A 15,690-nucleotide genomic window follows, 5' to 3' on the forward strand; every position below is an offset into this window, starting at 1 on the left:
ATGACAGATTTCCTAACCTCCATACTCGTCAACTTTTAATGCTTAATATCTCGGTTCGCGGGGCAGAGTGACGCTTATTTCTACTAAATTCTTTCGTTTCTTGCAAAAACGCGCCGAATAAGCCTAATTTGATTGATTTTTGAGCTACAAAACTTATTCTATATAATTACCCTATTTAGTTTACCAAAATTTGAGGTGATCTGGGCATTTTAAACCTTTAACGAAATTATTATTGTTGTGTGTCATCTTACTATAAAAAAGTTATTTGTCTATAATCTGTCTCGTTTGACAACTTTGATAAATGACCGGATAATTGGTTACATAATCTTTAAATCAAACATGAGTAATAGTATAAAAATTGTAATTTTAAAAAAGGTATATTTTCTATAGTAAATAAAATGTTCAATGATTTGAAATTTATTTTTTATTATTATTTATCTAATTATATTTTTTATTTTTAGATTGCAGAATCTTTATCAAATGATAACAATATAAACATATCCAATGTTGCGTCTTATTTATATTTGAAAACATGTAAAACAGAAAGAATCTATTCTTTTCTACTTCCATTGAAAACTCTACAATACAATATATCAAAAGAAGCACAGAATATCATAAATCATGAACCAAATAGTATTTTTGATAATATTAATATAAAAAACAATGCTATCTCTTTTAATATTTCTAGAGACAGATGTGTTAAAGAAGTTTTGGAACACAACTGTTCAACAGTGTCAGCCCCAACTTTTGTGAATAATAAAAAAAATATAATAGTAGAATTTAGTTCACCTAATATTGCAAAACCTTTTCATGTAGGACATTTCAGATCTACAATAATAGGAAATTATGTTGCTAACATTAATAGCTTTGTAAACAACAAAGTAAAAAAAATAAATTATTTGGGTGACTGGGGTACACAATATGGCTTAGTTCATTTAGGAATCAATGTGACAGATATTAGTGAAGATGAAATGAGAAGAAATCCTATGAAAGCCTTGTACACAGCATATGTTAATGCCAACAAATTGGCTGAGACTGATTCCTCCATATTAGATCATGCAAGAAAAATATTTAATGATTTGGAAATTGGTATAGGAGTCACACATAAACAGTGGAACATATTTAAACAGTATACTATTGAAGAATTGAAAAGAGTTTATAGCAGAATTGGTATTACATTTGACGAATATCATTTGGAATCTATGTACAATGCTAAAAATATTGAGAAAATAGTTACTTTGATGGAAGAAATGCAATTATTAAAAAGAGATGAACAGAATAGAAAAGTTGTGAATCTAAGCAATGAGAAAAACGTTCCTATAATCAAGAGTGATGGTTCCACTTTATACATAGCTAGAGATATCGCTGCAGCTATTGATAGATTTGAAAAAAATGATTTTGATTGTATGTATTATGTGGTGGATAACACACAAGCCAGCCATTTCTCAAATTTATTAGAAATATTAAAACGAATGCAAATGTCATGGGCTGAAAGACTAAAACATGTCAAATTTGGTCGATTGCATGGTATGCGTACAAGAAAAGGAAATGTTATGTTTTTAGAAGATATCTTAGATACTGCCAGAGATATCATAAAGCAGAAACAAATTAACTCGCATAGTATGTTAATTTTTATATTAATTATGTAACGTCTAAGTTTATATTGAATTGGTTTTATAATAGAGCAACTGTTTTAGCCACTAAGGTTCATTTAAATTCGTCTAACAGCTCGGATATATTAGGCATTTCTGCAATCATAGTTAACGATTTAAAAAGAAAACGAGGACGAGATTATACGTTCGATTGGAATGCGGCACTTGATGTAAGTGATCTATATGTTATTGTGTGAAAAATTATCTGATTTTACATGCGTATTAATTAGTTTTTGTCCTTATGTTTTTTGTAAGGTTAGTTGAAAGGAGACACTGGTGTGAAATTACAATACACCCATTGTCGACTAGTAAGCTTGGAGCGCAATTGTGGTGCTATTCTAACTTCAAAATGTGAACCAAGTCTATTACAAGAAGAAGTTGTGGATGATTTAGTCATATTAATTGCCAAGTTTGAAGAAGTAGTGCTGAGATCATATGAAGAAATAGAACCTTGTATATTAACGGTGTACCTTTTCAATCTAAGGTATAAGATACAAATTCTAAGACTTTCATTTTTTACAATTGTCTAACTATGTACAATATGTACAAAAATATGCGCAAATTTTCTTGTTTTTTTTTTTTTAGCAATGCGATTAATAAAGCTTTTAATTCATTGAGAGTAAAGGATGAATTGCCTGATGTTGCTAGTCAAAGATTACTGCTCTTTCATACTGCTAGAAATGTTCTCGCACAAGGTATGAAATTACTTGGTCTAATACCCCTGGAAGAGATGTGAGGGCAAGTCGCTATGTGTGTAAAAGAAGTGAAATTGTAGCATATTGTGTGTCCTGCTTTCTTGGTAAGACTTTGAATAGGAAAATTATGCGTCTGTTTCCACTTATTCAATATCAAAGCTTTATTTTTTTGAATACATTTTATTGTATAACGAGATACTTTTCTATGGTGCTGTTTCATATAATTTTAATGTATGCAATGTGAAAATTACATAATAATAAGAGTTAACGTTTGTTCCAAGCAAACTTTCTTCTAGCACCTTCTTGACCCCACTTCTTTCTTTCGCGTTTTCTCCAGTCCCTTGTTAGAAGTCCAGCTGTTTAAAAAGAAGAATAATTTTTTTATTATCTATTATATAAATTTCATTAGCATTAATATAATTTTATTGCAACACGCCCACGCGTGCGCGCGCGCGCACACGCACGCACTGTATCAATATATTTTGTTAAATTGATTGTTCCTTACCAATTCGCATTTTGTCAATTGTAGGTTTGTCAACAAAGCTACGTAAGCCCCATGAAATACCCCAACGTACAGCACCCGACTGACCAGTAGGCCCTCCACCATTAATTGTGGCTTCGATATCTACTTTATCAGTCATATTTGTAAAAAGTAATGGAAAAATAATCTGCAACAGATAAAATATGCAAAAACCATGAGAGATCATTTCATTTATAAGATGACATTAATATGATGAACAATAAAAGACGAGGAAAAACTGACTTAGATGTTAGATATTCCGAGATGTTTTTAAGATAATGAAAAAGAAAAGGGCTACGAGCCAAAAAAGTCGTTAAAATATACAATTAGTAAATAAAAATTGTCACTTAGTTGAAATTACGTAGTTTAATTAGAAACAAGAAATATACGACAAAAGACAACAAACATTTCGACCTCTATTAGATTATTATCAATATTACAATGATCGTAAATTGTTAACAAATGCACGAAATTATAAAAATTTAGAAAATAAAATTTTTTAAGAAAGAGTGATACTTTTTTAGATAAAATAAAATTGAAAGCTATGATAATTTTTTTTATCAATAAAAATCCAAAGTTACAATTGCGCAATAATTACCTTTTACTTGTAAAAATATTTATAGTGAAAGAGAAAAAAATATATATATATATAACATAATACAAACTGCTGAAATATCGGGAATCGTACCAATATTAAATTATTAAAATTACAATGAAGTAGTATGTTCTTTTTTCATCAATGTTATTGCAACATTTTCTAACATCTTGTTCATTTCTAGTAATTGTACTCTCAGCAATTTTATAGCATCTTCATTCACTTTCATCATAGCGGTCAGTTTCTCAAATGTCATTTCTAGTGCGACATCGGAGAACCCATTATGTTGGTGTTTCAACCAAATAGCGTGATCACTCAAATTGATGTCATTCATAAATGAGGGAATATTCTTCTGTGCTATCTCATAAGCGACTTTCATTATATCCTTAGGCAATCGTTTCTCGAGAGGATTAAGCGGTTTTACCACAAGAACCTGTTTCCTATTTTCAACATCAATCTTGTGATCCGACATCCATTTCCGGAAGGCATATGGAATTGCAGTATTGTGCAGTACCATTTCCGTAAAGAGGATCATTTTCGTCTGCCGTACTAGCTTCGTAAGCCCCGCATGATTCCTCAGACCTTGTATATCATGTACAGCGATACCGACTAGTAAGTTCATCAGAATCACAGTGACGAATACTATGAACAGCGTGAAGAGAATCTGCGAACACACTGATAAGATAGGGTAATAAATGACAAAAGAGCCGCCCATCGGTTTGTCATCCATCTGGTTGATGAATGCTTCGAAGTCCAATTCACCGACCATCATAGCCAAGACTTTGATCAATCCAGTAAACGGATTCCCGAACGCAGGTTCGCTAGCGAATATCACACAGAAGCTGATAGTAAAACCGATCAGCAAACCCGAATATGCTAACAGAAGTTTGGCGAACTCGAACTGGATATGCGTAAACATAGCGACATAGGTACCGAAGGCTGGTAATTGACCAACCATCAGCATTAGATTGGTCCAGGCGCAAAGAACGGCAAACGCGCCGACGTAATTCTGCCAGTCATAAGTACGACCAGTATACACGAAGGACGTAACGAATACACTCACAATCACTATGCCGTCCAATACATTATCAATGCTGGAAAAATACTGTAATGCCGATTTGTAAACCATAAAGCCATATATTTTTCTTGGTATGGTGATGCATGTCAGAACCAACGCAAGGTACCATTCAATTTCGATAATTGATTTTCGAAAAAGAAAGTCAGACGGTCGTCTGCTGCCGCATATCTTGGAGCTATTGGTTTCATTTTCATTGTAACATTTATACGCTAACGCGGTCAGGACGTAAGTAGTCATACATATCACTGTCATAGAATACAAAAGTATCCTTAATAAATAGAGCTTGCGAATTTTCTCCCATTTCAGGTGTAGGAAGGCCATAACCAGCGGATGCGACAACAAGTCCTTTCGGTGCTCTTGTACGAAAGTATTTATGAAACTGGTTTCGCACTGATTACCGCTAGGGAAGAGAATGTCGAAGTGCAATCGCATTTCAAACTCACGATTATGTGATACCGGTCGGGTCAGTCTAATGGAAGCGTCCAACCGCTGTCGGAACACGTGCAGAGACTCAGGAATCTTCTTCAATATAATATTCAGAGCGGATAATCCAGTGCACGTGGTCGCGCTGATGTCAGCGCCTGCCCAGATGAGTGCATCCACACATCGAGATTGTTCGTTCAATGCGGCAATGTGAAGAGGCGTGAAACCTGTCCGATCGGCCGCATTTATCAAAGCGCCGCGTGTCAACAACAACTGTACTAATTCGGCGGATGAGTCTGTACTCATTACGGCGAAATGCAGGGGTGTCCTGTGCTCTCTATCCACGGCGTTCACGTTGGGCGTGCTGGCTGAAAGTAGTTCAACGCACGGTATCGATTGCACGAAACAGGCCACGTGCAACGGCGTCTGGCCTAAGTGATTCTTCTCGACAACACTGGCACCACGTTCAAGTAACAGCTTCACTGTCTCCACCGCCATCGCACGGACGGCACTATGCAGAATTGGCTCGATCACTTCCTGACAGACATAATTGAGCTTAGCGTCATGATCCAGTAACGTAGCTGCGACGTGCCAGCTGTTACCGAGTGCCGCGAAATGAAGAGGCGTGTAATGAGTAATAGGGTTCTCGTAATTTACGTTGGCGCCCTTCGCGATCAGATATTCTACGCAAGCGACTTTGTCACCCAACGAAGCCGCGAGGATAGCATTCACACCGGTCCGCGGTTCGACGTAGTCGTAACACGCTCCGGCGTCCTCTAATTCCGGCAGAAGATTAAGCAGACCACGGTAAGACGCCCAGATGTAAGCAACATTTCGTAGATTCTCGCTTTTGCACGCATTTGGAAGTACCCGACTCTTCTCCATGTACAGTAGTAACCTCGTCTCCATCGTGTCGACGATGGACCATATAGCCGATCTCAATTTGGCGCCATTCATGTAGTGATTCTTGTAGCATTCCAGATTGTCAAAGAAGAGGGAATCATCAATTGGTGGTGGTACACCGGCGTCAATCTCGATTTGATCATTATCGAACTTTGGTATAGTTGCATCATCGATCATAATTTTTTGCGGACAATCCTCGGTTACACATGCACATCTCAATGATCTATAAGTGGAGGCTAATCTTACAGACAGAAGATCGTTTTTGTGATGACTGTTGAAGCTTTTGGAATAAAAATGTTCCTCGTCATTCAAAATTGTCTTCAAACTATTCGTCTCGAGATTTTTTACTTTGACACTCTCTCCTAACGAATTTCGATCGTTCTCATACATACTCGCTTGAATTATTTACTTCACTGTTTATTTACGATTCGAAATAAATTTACTATTTAACTTCACTCTTATTTCTTTTAATAAAAATTTAAGCATATATATCTTCCTGTATGTAGTCTTATTTTATTTCCATTATTGTCGATCTAAACGATTTCATTATCGTTATTTTTTTCTGTTATCATAGGTTTTCTATATTCTTGCTTACAAGAACTCATATTATAGATATTATCTTGAACGATTGGTGATTAAAATAAACCGTGTGATGAATATGTATATATGTATACATATATAAACAGGTAAACTTACAGTTGAAAGTGTAAGTTTATTAGCGTGTCTCCTGATCTTGTTACTTTTTGCTATTTTTCTTGGAGTTATTTTAGCCAATAGATATATTATGTTGTACAATATTTAAATTTTTAATGCAAATATCGTTTCGTAATTAAGTACTAAGTATTCGTATACCGTTATGCGATGAGCCGCGAAGCATCCTAATTATTGCAGTAGCGTTACTGTCTTTTCAATTCTGTCTTCTTTCTCGTTCTCTCTTCTTCGGTTATCATGTCCTGCCTACAAATCGTTTCGTTTAAAGCACTTTAAGAGAAGATTAGTGTTGTGTGTTACGTTATATCTCGAGTGCCTTATATCCAAGCCGCTCTGATTTAATAACTTGCATTCATTGCGGACAACTTATGATTAATATCGGAATACAATTTGACAGCCGCAAATGAAGAGAATAAAAATAAGTAAAGGTTGCTTTCTTCCAAGACTTTTCCCGCCGCATATTATACTCATTAAATTTCTCTTATATTAGTAAAATATTACAGAGTATACAGTATATACTATATACTTTTAAGTTTGTCAACATACTATATACTTACAAGTTACAAGTTTATCACACATACATTAGCAATCTTATCTCCTTTTCAATTTGCGCCGTTAGTAGTATTGTTGCTCTTCGTGTACTAGTATTTCTTCTGTTCTTCATGCGTTCCTCTGAAGGCTCAATATTAATTTTTCTATTAATTTGGCGAATGCAAGTTATTACGTTATTAAGAATCAAAGTGGGTCTGTGCGTAAGAACTTCAAGTAATACAGATAGTATGATGAGTTTACATTTTTCACTAACACCGCACTCTCGTCTTCTTCTCGCTACCGGCTTCGTATACCGTCACTTCGTGTTTTCGTTTAATGCTTCTACTTTCTGTGAAGCACGTATTTATAAAAACCTAGTGAATGGCTGAAGAAACTTCAAATTTTCGACTCTAGAATGCAAAAACAGTCTAAGAAGGATTTCGGCCGCATTTTCTAATCGTAAAAAATATGCCTAGCCAGCTCAAGATGCCTATCATTGACTATAGTGTACAATTGACAATTCAGCGAGCATTACAGCGAGCTTAACTAGTTTGTACGATCGCACTACACGTACTGCATGACGTACTCTGCATACTTCTGTCGTTTATGTGGGAAGAATAATTTACGAGTAGAGGGGCAATACAAACAAAAAATACATAAACATAAAAAAATGTAGGTCAAATTTGAGATTTATGTTACGTATATTCCCACGTATACGAGCTGTCCTTCTAAATTCCTGATTAATCTAGATCTGACTGGAAAATATCGTTGAAAAATCACTTAAGTTCTTTAGGACATTATTATTTACATATGTTATCGTTAAAAAATATTGCTAAACAGATATTTGTGTTCTTAATCAGATGTAACGATAAATCGTTTTCTTCTTGTTGAAAATTAATGGTTGAATAGAGAAATAAGAAAAAAGAAAAAAACATTCTTATCAAAGTAGAGTGTTTTAATTATTAAAAAAAATATAATTTTTCCAATTTTTATTTAGAACTTCAAAAATACAGTATAAATAGTGAACAAATAAATCAATTGTTACTTATTAGTCCTTCCTATTTAATTTTGTTTGCGCGTATTATCTCTTTCTTTATCTAATATTTGACTTTTTTTATTACAGAAAATATTTTATACCTTTTTTTTTATAGTTTTTCGAATCTAAATTGCGAATATCTAGGCAAACTTCTTTCATTGTCATGTGATTACGAATATGATATCACAATCCGTTTACGTAATTTTTAATTCTATATTCATTTTAAGTACATTTGCAAGATCTCTGCCAAGAGATATTTTTGAGTTGCTCGCTGCCTATGAATTATTACATAAATAAAACATTACGTATAAAATGAATATTTCATGCTTGTACTTTAATGAAAAGGGAAAAGTAACTTTCGAATAGTCTCAAATTAGACACAAAATAGTTTTACATCGCGGTGATTTTATTTGAACCACGAGAAACCTTCAGTTCCATAACGCGACGAAATATGTAATGCATTTTTTAAATAATTTTTTTATGTAATAATAACAAGAAAGAAGTAAGCACAAAGCAAAGCCTATCACGGTCAAAGCTAGATCAAGATGCTTATTATCATTATGTGTGAATTTATATATCGCGTATGTAGTTCTCTCAATCGCGTGCCGAACATTTTTTCAGACTTACAACGCAACTCTAAATAACTACCGCGGTAATATCACTTTTAGTTAGATTGACAATCAATCTAACAAATTTCGATGCTTATAGCATCTTATTAGATCTTAATAATATGTTGAAAGACATATATTAAAATTTAATATTAAACACATAATGATAATAAGCATCTTGATCTAGCTTTGACCGTGGTAGGCTTTGCTTTGTGCTTCCTTCTTTCTTGTTATTGTTTAACAATTGTACGGTCGTAAAAATAAGGTTCTATTATTTGTTAAAATTTTTTATGTATTTCTCAGCTAACTAGAGAAATAGAAGGCATCAAATTGTTTGATAGGTAAACAGATATCGCGTAAACAGATAGAATTTATATGCAAGATACAAAGTACATAGTTAACTTCCAATTACCGAGTTTCTAAAATTTTAATCCAATAAATTTTCTTTCAAAAAAAAAAAAGAGATAGATCTGTAACTCAATGCGTTTTATTTCATTACCAGGTTGCTGATAGTTGAACTTTCAACAGAGGAGAACCGGTTTTAACTGCTACGCATATCATTAATATTATATATGTATTTTTTTACTTCATTCATAGTTTCAAAGAGCACAAAACTTGACCAGCGCAAAACAATTTTAAAATTTGTCTATTTAATCTTGATATAAAAATATTTATTCATGTGTTTAACAATTCATTTTGGTAAAAATTTTGCAACAGTGTGTATAGCTTACAATTAGATTCAAATAATATTGTTAAAAAACAAAATAAAATGTTTATAAAATTCTGTTTTTTAAAAACTTATTTAAAAAAGAAATTGAGAGTATAAAGGAAGTTAACATCGAAATATAATGTATAAATTAGTTAATTGCAAATAAACTTTATGTATATGTTGACTCTTCAGAAATAAGGAAACTTTTCTGACAAATCAAAATATTTTACAAATCTTAGAAATGAACAAAATGTTCAGAAAAAATATAAACAAACTGTCCTGTTTTCTCTAAAGTCTCATCGATATACATATGTTTGCATTCACGTCATAAAATTCATGTTACTTTAGATACTAAATACATACTAAATGTTTGAACTTGAGAAAATTACATTTTAAATTAAAGTAAATTAAGTTTTTTTCCTGAGGCAATATTTCATGCAATTATTGCTAAGTTAAAATAAAATAATTTGTTTAACGTAGCATTTATTACATGCATAAAATTATGCAAGCTCCTCTGATGTTTTTTATATAAAATTTATATATGAAAATGGACGGAATTAAATATAACCGAGATTGGACATAATCACATTTGTATCACAGAAAAGCGATATCTTATAATCAAGATTTAGTGTTTGTTGGAAAAAATATAAATCAAGGACTTGCGGTAATTAATTATTCATGATGTATCATAATACCATTCGTTCCACGAATCTCAAGTTTTAGAATCTCTTATCGTTACTCCATGATCAAATTTTAAATGAAACATGAGTCTTTGTGAATTACTTTCCAACCCAAGGATATTTCCGACATTCTGTTTTTTTTTTATATTGACAATTTTATTTATTTATTCTATTATTGTACAATAAGCTTTTATGAGCTCCCGAAGGAGAGTATGATTTTTTTTCGCAAATTTCCTTGAATTCCGCGATGTCTTTAAATTTGTCACAATTGTGTTACAGTATATCTTCGTCGAAACCTCGACAACGACACATGATCACGTCACCTTCGAAACCCGCTTTTATACTATTAGTTTTTCTGCGTGACGCGGCGAAATTGTTCTGTCTATCTCTTGCCTTGGCTATATTGTAAGCAGCCGAGAGAACATCGCGTGGTAATCTCTTCTCTCTAGAACTTAATAGACGAACAGTCAGAACGGCTCATAAAGGTGACGGCAGGAGTAGCGTAGTCCATCGCATACACTTGATGAAACGTTTTGTCGGCATAAATCCCAAAAAATTGCAGTCTCAATGTCGTGGATCAATTTTGTTTAGCGAACGAGTTTTGCGAGACTCGCTGTTTTTTGCAGACCCTTAATATCGTACACGGCTATGTCGATCAATAAATTCATTAGCACGATCGTAACAAAGAAACAACATGAAGAAGAGTTGGGCCGAAATTTGTAGCAAGATCCAAGAAGTCCCTTCATTATTCTCGTAGATACCACCCTTATCAGATGAAACGAAGAAAGAATTAAAGCCTAACTCGCTGGTCATCATCGCGAGGACCTTAATGAGACCTGTGTGCTGAACGAATTGGAATATGGAAAGATTACGCAGAAGCTCGCCGTAAAGCCCTGCACTAATAGGCAGGCGTAGGCCAGAAGTAGTTTAAACACTTGTGCCTGTACACTAGTAAACATGGCGACGTAAGCACCAAACACAGGAAGCTGTCCGATCATCAACATCAGGATTGCTCCAACCACAAACTACAGCGAAGGCGCCTAAGTGACTTTGCCAGACATATGTTTTTCCCGTATACATCAAAGAGGTAGCAAACACGCTCAATATCATGCACCACTCAACTAGGTTCTCCACCCTGTGTGATAAATTGTCTGATAGATCGGGAATAACGGTGACTTTGCGACAAGCCTGGAATAAAATAAGTACCATCAGCATGTACCACTGAATCTCGAGTAGCGTAGGGTGCCTATAAAAAAATCCATGAATCCCGATTTCGTTCGTACACAACGGCGTATTGTGTATGTAATAATCCTTTGATTCATTGTAATAGTTATCAGCGAGAACGGTTGTCACCCAGCTTGTAAAGATCAACACATATATCAGGTAGAAGAATAATTGGGCAACGTAATACTTTCGGATTTTATGCCATTTGAGATAAAGGAAAGATTGGCACAAGGGATGTTCCAGAATTTCTCTGTAGCCCTTCTTCACAAAGGTATTCAGATAACTGGTCTCAGGCAAATGATTCCGCCGATACTGTAGCAACGGACGGAAGTCCAGTTGTAACTAGAGCTTGCCTGCAATGAATCCTTATCGGAGCTTAAAGTTAGAGACTTGTCCAGTCTACGTTCAAATACGTCCAGGGATGTTGGGGTTTTACGCAAAACAATGGATAGAGCACTGTTACCACCGATTGTCCTGGCACTCAAATCCGTTTCGTATTTTATCAGTAGATTCACGCATCGCGACAGTTCGTTCGATGCAGCGATGTTTTAAAAGAAATTGTCTAAACTTTAATTGAAAAATGTTATAAATATAATCATAAGATTGAAAAAATTGTTTACGTAGAAAGATCGGAAAGTTCTTTAACAAACTTTGATCTGTTTTATGAAACACAAGTGTAAATAATAATTTTCAACGCATTTTTACCTGCTGATCCGTCAAATTGTTAAAATTTGGCTATCCCGTTACAATTTTAAGAAAAATAACGATTTTGAAGATTTGTTGTTACTGCGGTGGTCTATTTGATGCTATTTTTCTAAAAATCATCATGTGACAATGTAACTATGGAATGTTCCTCTCCCTCCCCACCCTCCCTCACTCTCTCCCCTTCCTCGCATACAGGTGTGTTCAGAAAAACACTATTAGCACTATTTATGTCATTCTATCTTCATTGTTTATTAGACATAAAATAAAGATAGAATGACACAAACAGCGCTGATAGCCTCTCCCCGCACGCACCTAGAGACATTGCCGAGGCAAGTAGCCACATGAAGTGTTGTTAGACGATGTCATAAGCATAGTTTCAAAGGCATTGATAAAAAAAACTAGAACCATTTGTGTAAAATGTGATGCAATAATATTATGTATTGGGATATGTTTTCGACAATTCCATGAAAAGCGAAATATTATCAAGGATGTCGCAAACTTTTTGAAACTTTTTACTTATTATATAGTATTACTATTAATACTTAATGGTATCATATAAGTTCCTATACAACAATTTTTTCTTTATTAAGCACATTATGCTTATAATCGTTCAAATATCTCAAACTGCAGTAAAGGAAGCACTGAAACTTTATTATCACAATCAATGTCCGATTAAAAAATTTAAACATTTTTTAACTTTGACTCAAGGGAATTACCATTACCGATTTAAAAATTAAAAAATTTAAATATCATTAAAAAAAATCAATTAATGTGCATACATACTGTCTTATTTTAACATAAACGTAGAAATTATCTCCAGTCAAATTATGTTACATATTACAATTTCCGAAGATTTACGTAAAAAACTTAGACCATTATTTAATGAAAATTTAGTATTCTTATGAAGATTTAAGCACAGAATAGCTCACCTGTTCGCGATGCTGTATATCTTCGAAATATGTGATGTCGCGTCCATTAATGACAATCTTTCCAGAACCATTACCCCAAATTGTTACTTCACCTCTTGCAGACTTCCTCATGCAATCTGAAATCATTAACAATAATAAATTTTATGATATATATATTTGCACGCACGCACATACAATAAATATATATCTTTGTTAATTTTCTGTGAATGTTAAAATTATATATCTATTTAATTATACCAGAAGATTTGCGGGTTATCGCCGTGTCTTTCTTCATTATTAATGTCAACGTTTCGCATGGTTCACGAAACGTTGGCATTAATAATGAAGAAAGACACAGCGATAATCCACAAACCTTCTGTATAATTGAAGAAAATACCCGTGAAAGCCCCAAAAAGCGTTATTTACTTACTTTTAACTGTGACATATGGTCTTCCTGAGCTGTCATGTTCCAACTTAACATGTAACAATAAACCTTTACTTTAATTGAAACTTAATTTTCATCATTATATAGATACTTACAGGTAGTACTATTATGTCCTTAGAATAGGCATTAAGAGTTTTTCGATATTTTAAAATGAAATCTGTTACGCATCTTGATAGTGGATGATCGCATAATTGTTCTAATGATGTAATAAGATAGTTATACTGAAAAGATTATTTATATCTTTTAAATCATACGTTACAATATTTTTTCTATAATTAATTAATATGAATACTATTTACCTCAAAATCATTAATATTTTCAAGTAGTTGTTTTTCAATTTCATTCTTTGACAACCACGAAGAACCTAGATCGCTAAAAAAATATATATTTAAAAATATATTTATACTTGATTTTTTATAGGATATTTCTAAAATTATATGTCAAACTATATACATAAACACATTCCATATAAACTAAAGATTCAACATACACTTTGTCCATAGGCAATGTTTCTTGCTTTATTAAAGAATCTTCAATATCATTCAATGATTTGATATTATCAACAATATTCTGTATATAAAAATAATTTTCAGATATTAGTTACTTTCATTTATATGTATATAATAGCTATTTTTTATCAAGGTAATTATTCAGTTGAGCTCTCCAGTCACAAAAATCAATAAATTTAGACTTATTTGACCTGTTTTTGCATAAATTGAAAAAATCTGGCAGAAAAGTATCGCTCTGCCCTGCAAACCGAGATATTAATAGTTAAAGTCGATTACTTTTGGGATGGGTTCTAAAACTTGACTCATCAACTCCCAAAATATTATCTTTGTTGTTCATTGAATGATGAAAAAGAATAAAAGATATTCAGAGTTGACAGAGTCAAGTTTTGGAACACACTCCTGAGGTTACAAAATCTGTTATACTGATGTAATGTAACAAACTAATCACTTTTGAGATTACTACTTAAAAAAAAATTCATTGCTTTAAAAATTCCAAATAAATAACCCATGTGAACAGTGTGGAGTGTATAGACAGTAGTGTTAAAAAAAAAAAATAACATATCCTATCCACTTGGGGCCTAACCATGTACAAGTTGCAACCTAGACAGTGTCCACTTGGAAATTTCCAATTTTCTTTTAACTATTAATATCTCGGTTCATGGAGCAGAGAAACACTTTTTTCTACCAGATTCTTTCGATTTATGCAAAAATGTGTCAAATAAGTTTAAATTTATTGATTTTTGCAACTGGAGACTTCAACTGAATAATTATCAAAACTTACATATAATAACTCATAATAATTTGGTTTTGAGGTATAAAACATAGAATGGAAAGGTCTTCCGCTTTCATCAAATTCTGCTGCTTTCCTGCTTGGAAAAATCTTTTCTGGATGTTCCATTATTGGCCGAGCTTTAGGATCAAAGAGTCCCGATGGAAATAGATATTGGATTGAACTCTAAAAGTAATAATCATATGAGACTTTAGGTATTAACTCATTTATCAAATTAGTATAATTTTGTTATATAATAGCATACATCTATATCTGCTTGTGTAAAACATTCTGGATCTTCGCCCATCATGTTAGCCAGATGTCTTTTCCCTATCTCATATTCTAAGATCTCTTTTCTCATGAATTCATCTAATAAATTTAAATAGTAACTTAAGTATACAAAAATATTGTTTATAAACTATTGGCATTAAAATTAATGCAAAACAATTAGTAATAACAATTATACGAAATTCTTCAAAAATATATATGTATACAAAACACATTAGTTATTACCATGTTCTTTTGCACGTTGTAAATACATCAACATAGCTTTGCTTATCTTTTTCTCAGGTTTCTTCATATTAGTTTTAACTGTTCTTTTAATTTCACTGATAGATGTTGTATAAGATTGTGATTTAATATAATTCTGCAACCGTAAGATAATTAAAGTAACAATTAAATAATTTATACATAATCGAAATGAGAAAGACTGCAATAGACAAACAGCACGATGGCTTCATTACAAAGGAATTGCAAACTTACTGAATACCACGCGGAATCCAAAAATAAAATAACAGCGTTGTTGCTTATACCGACTAAACGTCGAAAGTATGAACAACGGATAAAAGCAGATACAGCCATAATTACAGCTTGATAATCAGAATGGATTATTTTACGATTGACTTAAAGACAATAGCCTAACCTAACTTCGTTCGAACTAACCTATCGTAATCTGTCTTCTTCTTTTAGGCTGCGCACACAAAACACAA

General features: G+C 33.0%; 2 protein-coding genes across 2 annotated transcripts in view; both read right to left on the reverse strand.

The window, feature by feature from the left end:
* mRpS9 (mitochondrial ribosomal protein S9) overlaps nucleotides 1-15,637 on the reverse strand; it is a 16,778-nt gene extending 1,141 nt beyond the window's left edge. Inside the window, exons 1-9 of the mRNA XM_018537694.1 lie at nucleotides 15,464-15,637; nucleotides 15,215-15,347; nucleotides 14,967-15,070; nucleotides 14,714-14,887; nucleotides 13,914-13,993; nucleotides 13,723-13,795; nucleotides 13,519-13,644; nucleotides 13,409-13,451; nucleotides 13,000-13,115 (exon numbers count right to left, since the gene is read on the reverse strand). Of these exons, the coding sequence (XP_018393196.1) occupies nucleotides 13,000-13,115; nucleotides 13,409-13,451; nucleotides 13,519-13,644; nucleotides 13,723-13,795; nucleotides 13,914-13,993; nucleotides 14,714-14,887; nucleotides 14,967-15,070; nucleotides 15,215-15,347; nucleotides 15,464-15,562 (948 nt within the window). The 5' untranslated portion in view covers nucleotides 15,563-15,637. The remainder of the gene's footprint in view (nucleotides 1-12,999; nucleotides 13,116-13,408; nucleotides 13,452-13,518; nucleotides 13,645-13,722; nucleotides 13,796-13,913; nucleotides 13,994-14,713; nucleotides 14,888-14,966; nucleotides 15,071-15,214; nucleotides 15,348-15,463) is intronic.
* Nucleotides 2,946-6,256, reverse strand: LOC108772201 (transient receptor potential channel pyrexia-like). Its single transcript, XM_018537692.1, has 2 exons — nucleotides 3,556-6,256; nucleotides 2,946-3,015 (listed from the first exon to the last, which is right to left on the reverse strand). Exon 1 carries the CDS (start codon nucleotides 6,254-6,256, stop codon nucleotides 3,575-3,577), a length of 2,682 nt encoding a protein of 893 aa, XP_018393194.1. The 3' UTR covers nucleotides 2,946-3,015; nucleotides 3,556-3,574.
* Nucleotides 15,638-15,690: the final 53 nt, after the last annotated feature.

The sequence above is a fragment of the Cyphomyrmex costatus genome, unplaced genomic scaffold (genome assembly GCF_001594065.2).
Source record: "Cyphomyrmex costatus isolate MS0001 unplaced genomic scaffold, Ccosl1.0 scaffold18, whole genome shotgun sequence".
In the NCBI taxonomy this organism is placed as follows: Eukaryota; Metazoa; Arthropoda; class Insecta; order Hymenoptera; family Formicidae; genus Cyphomyrmex; species Cyphomyrmex costatus.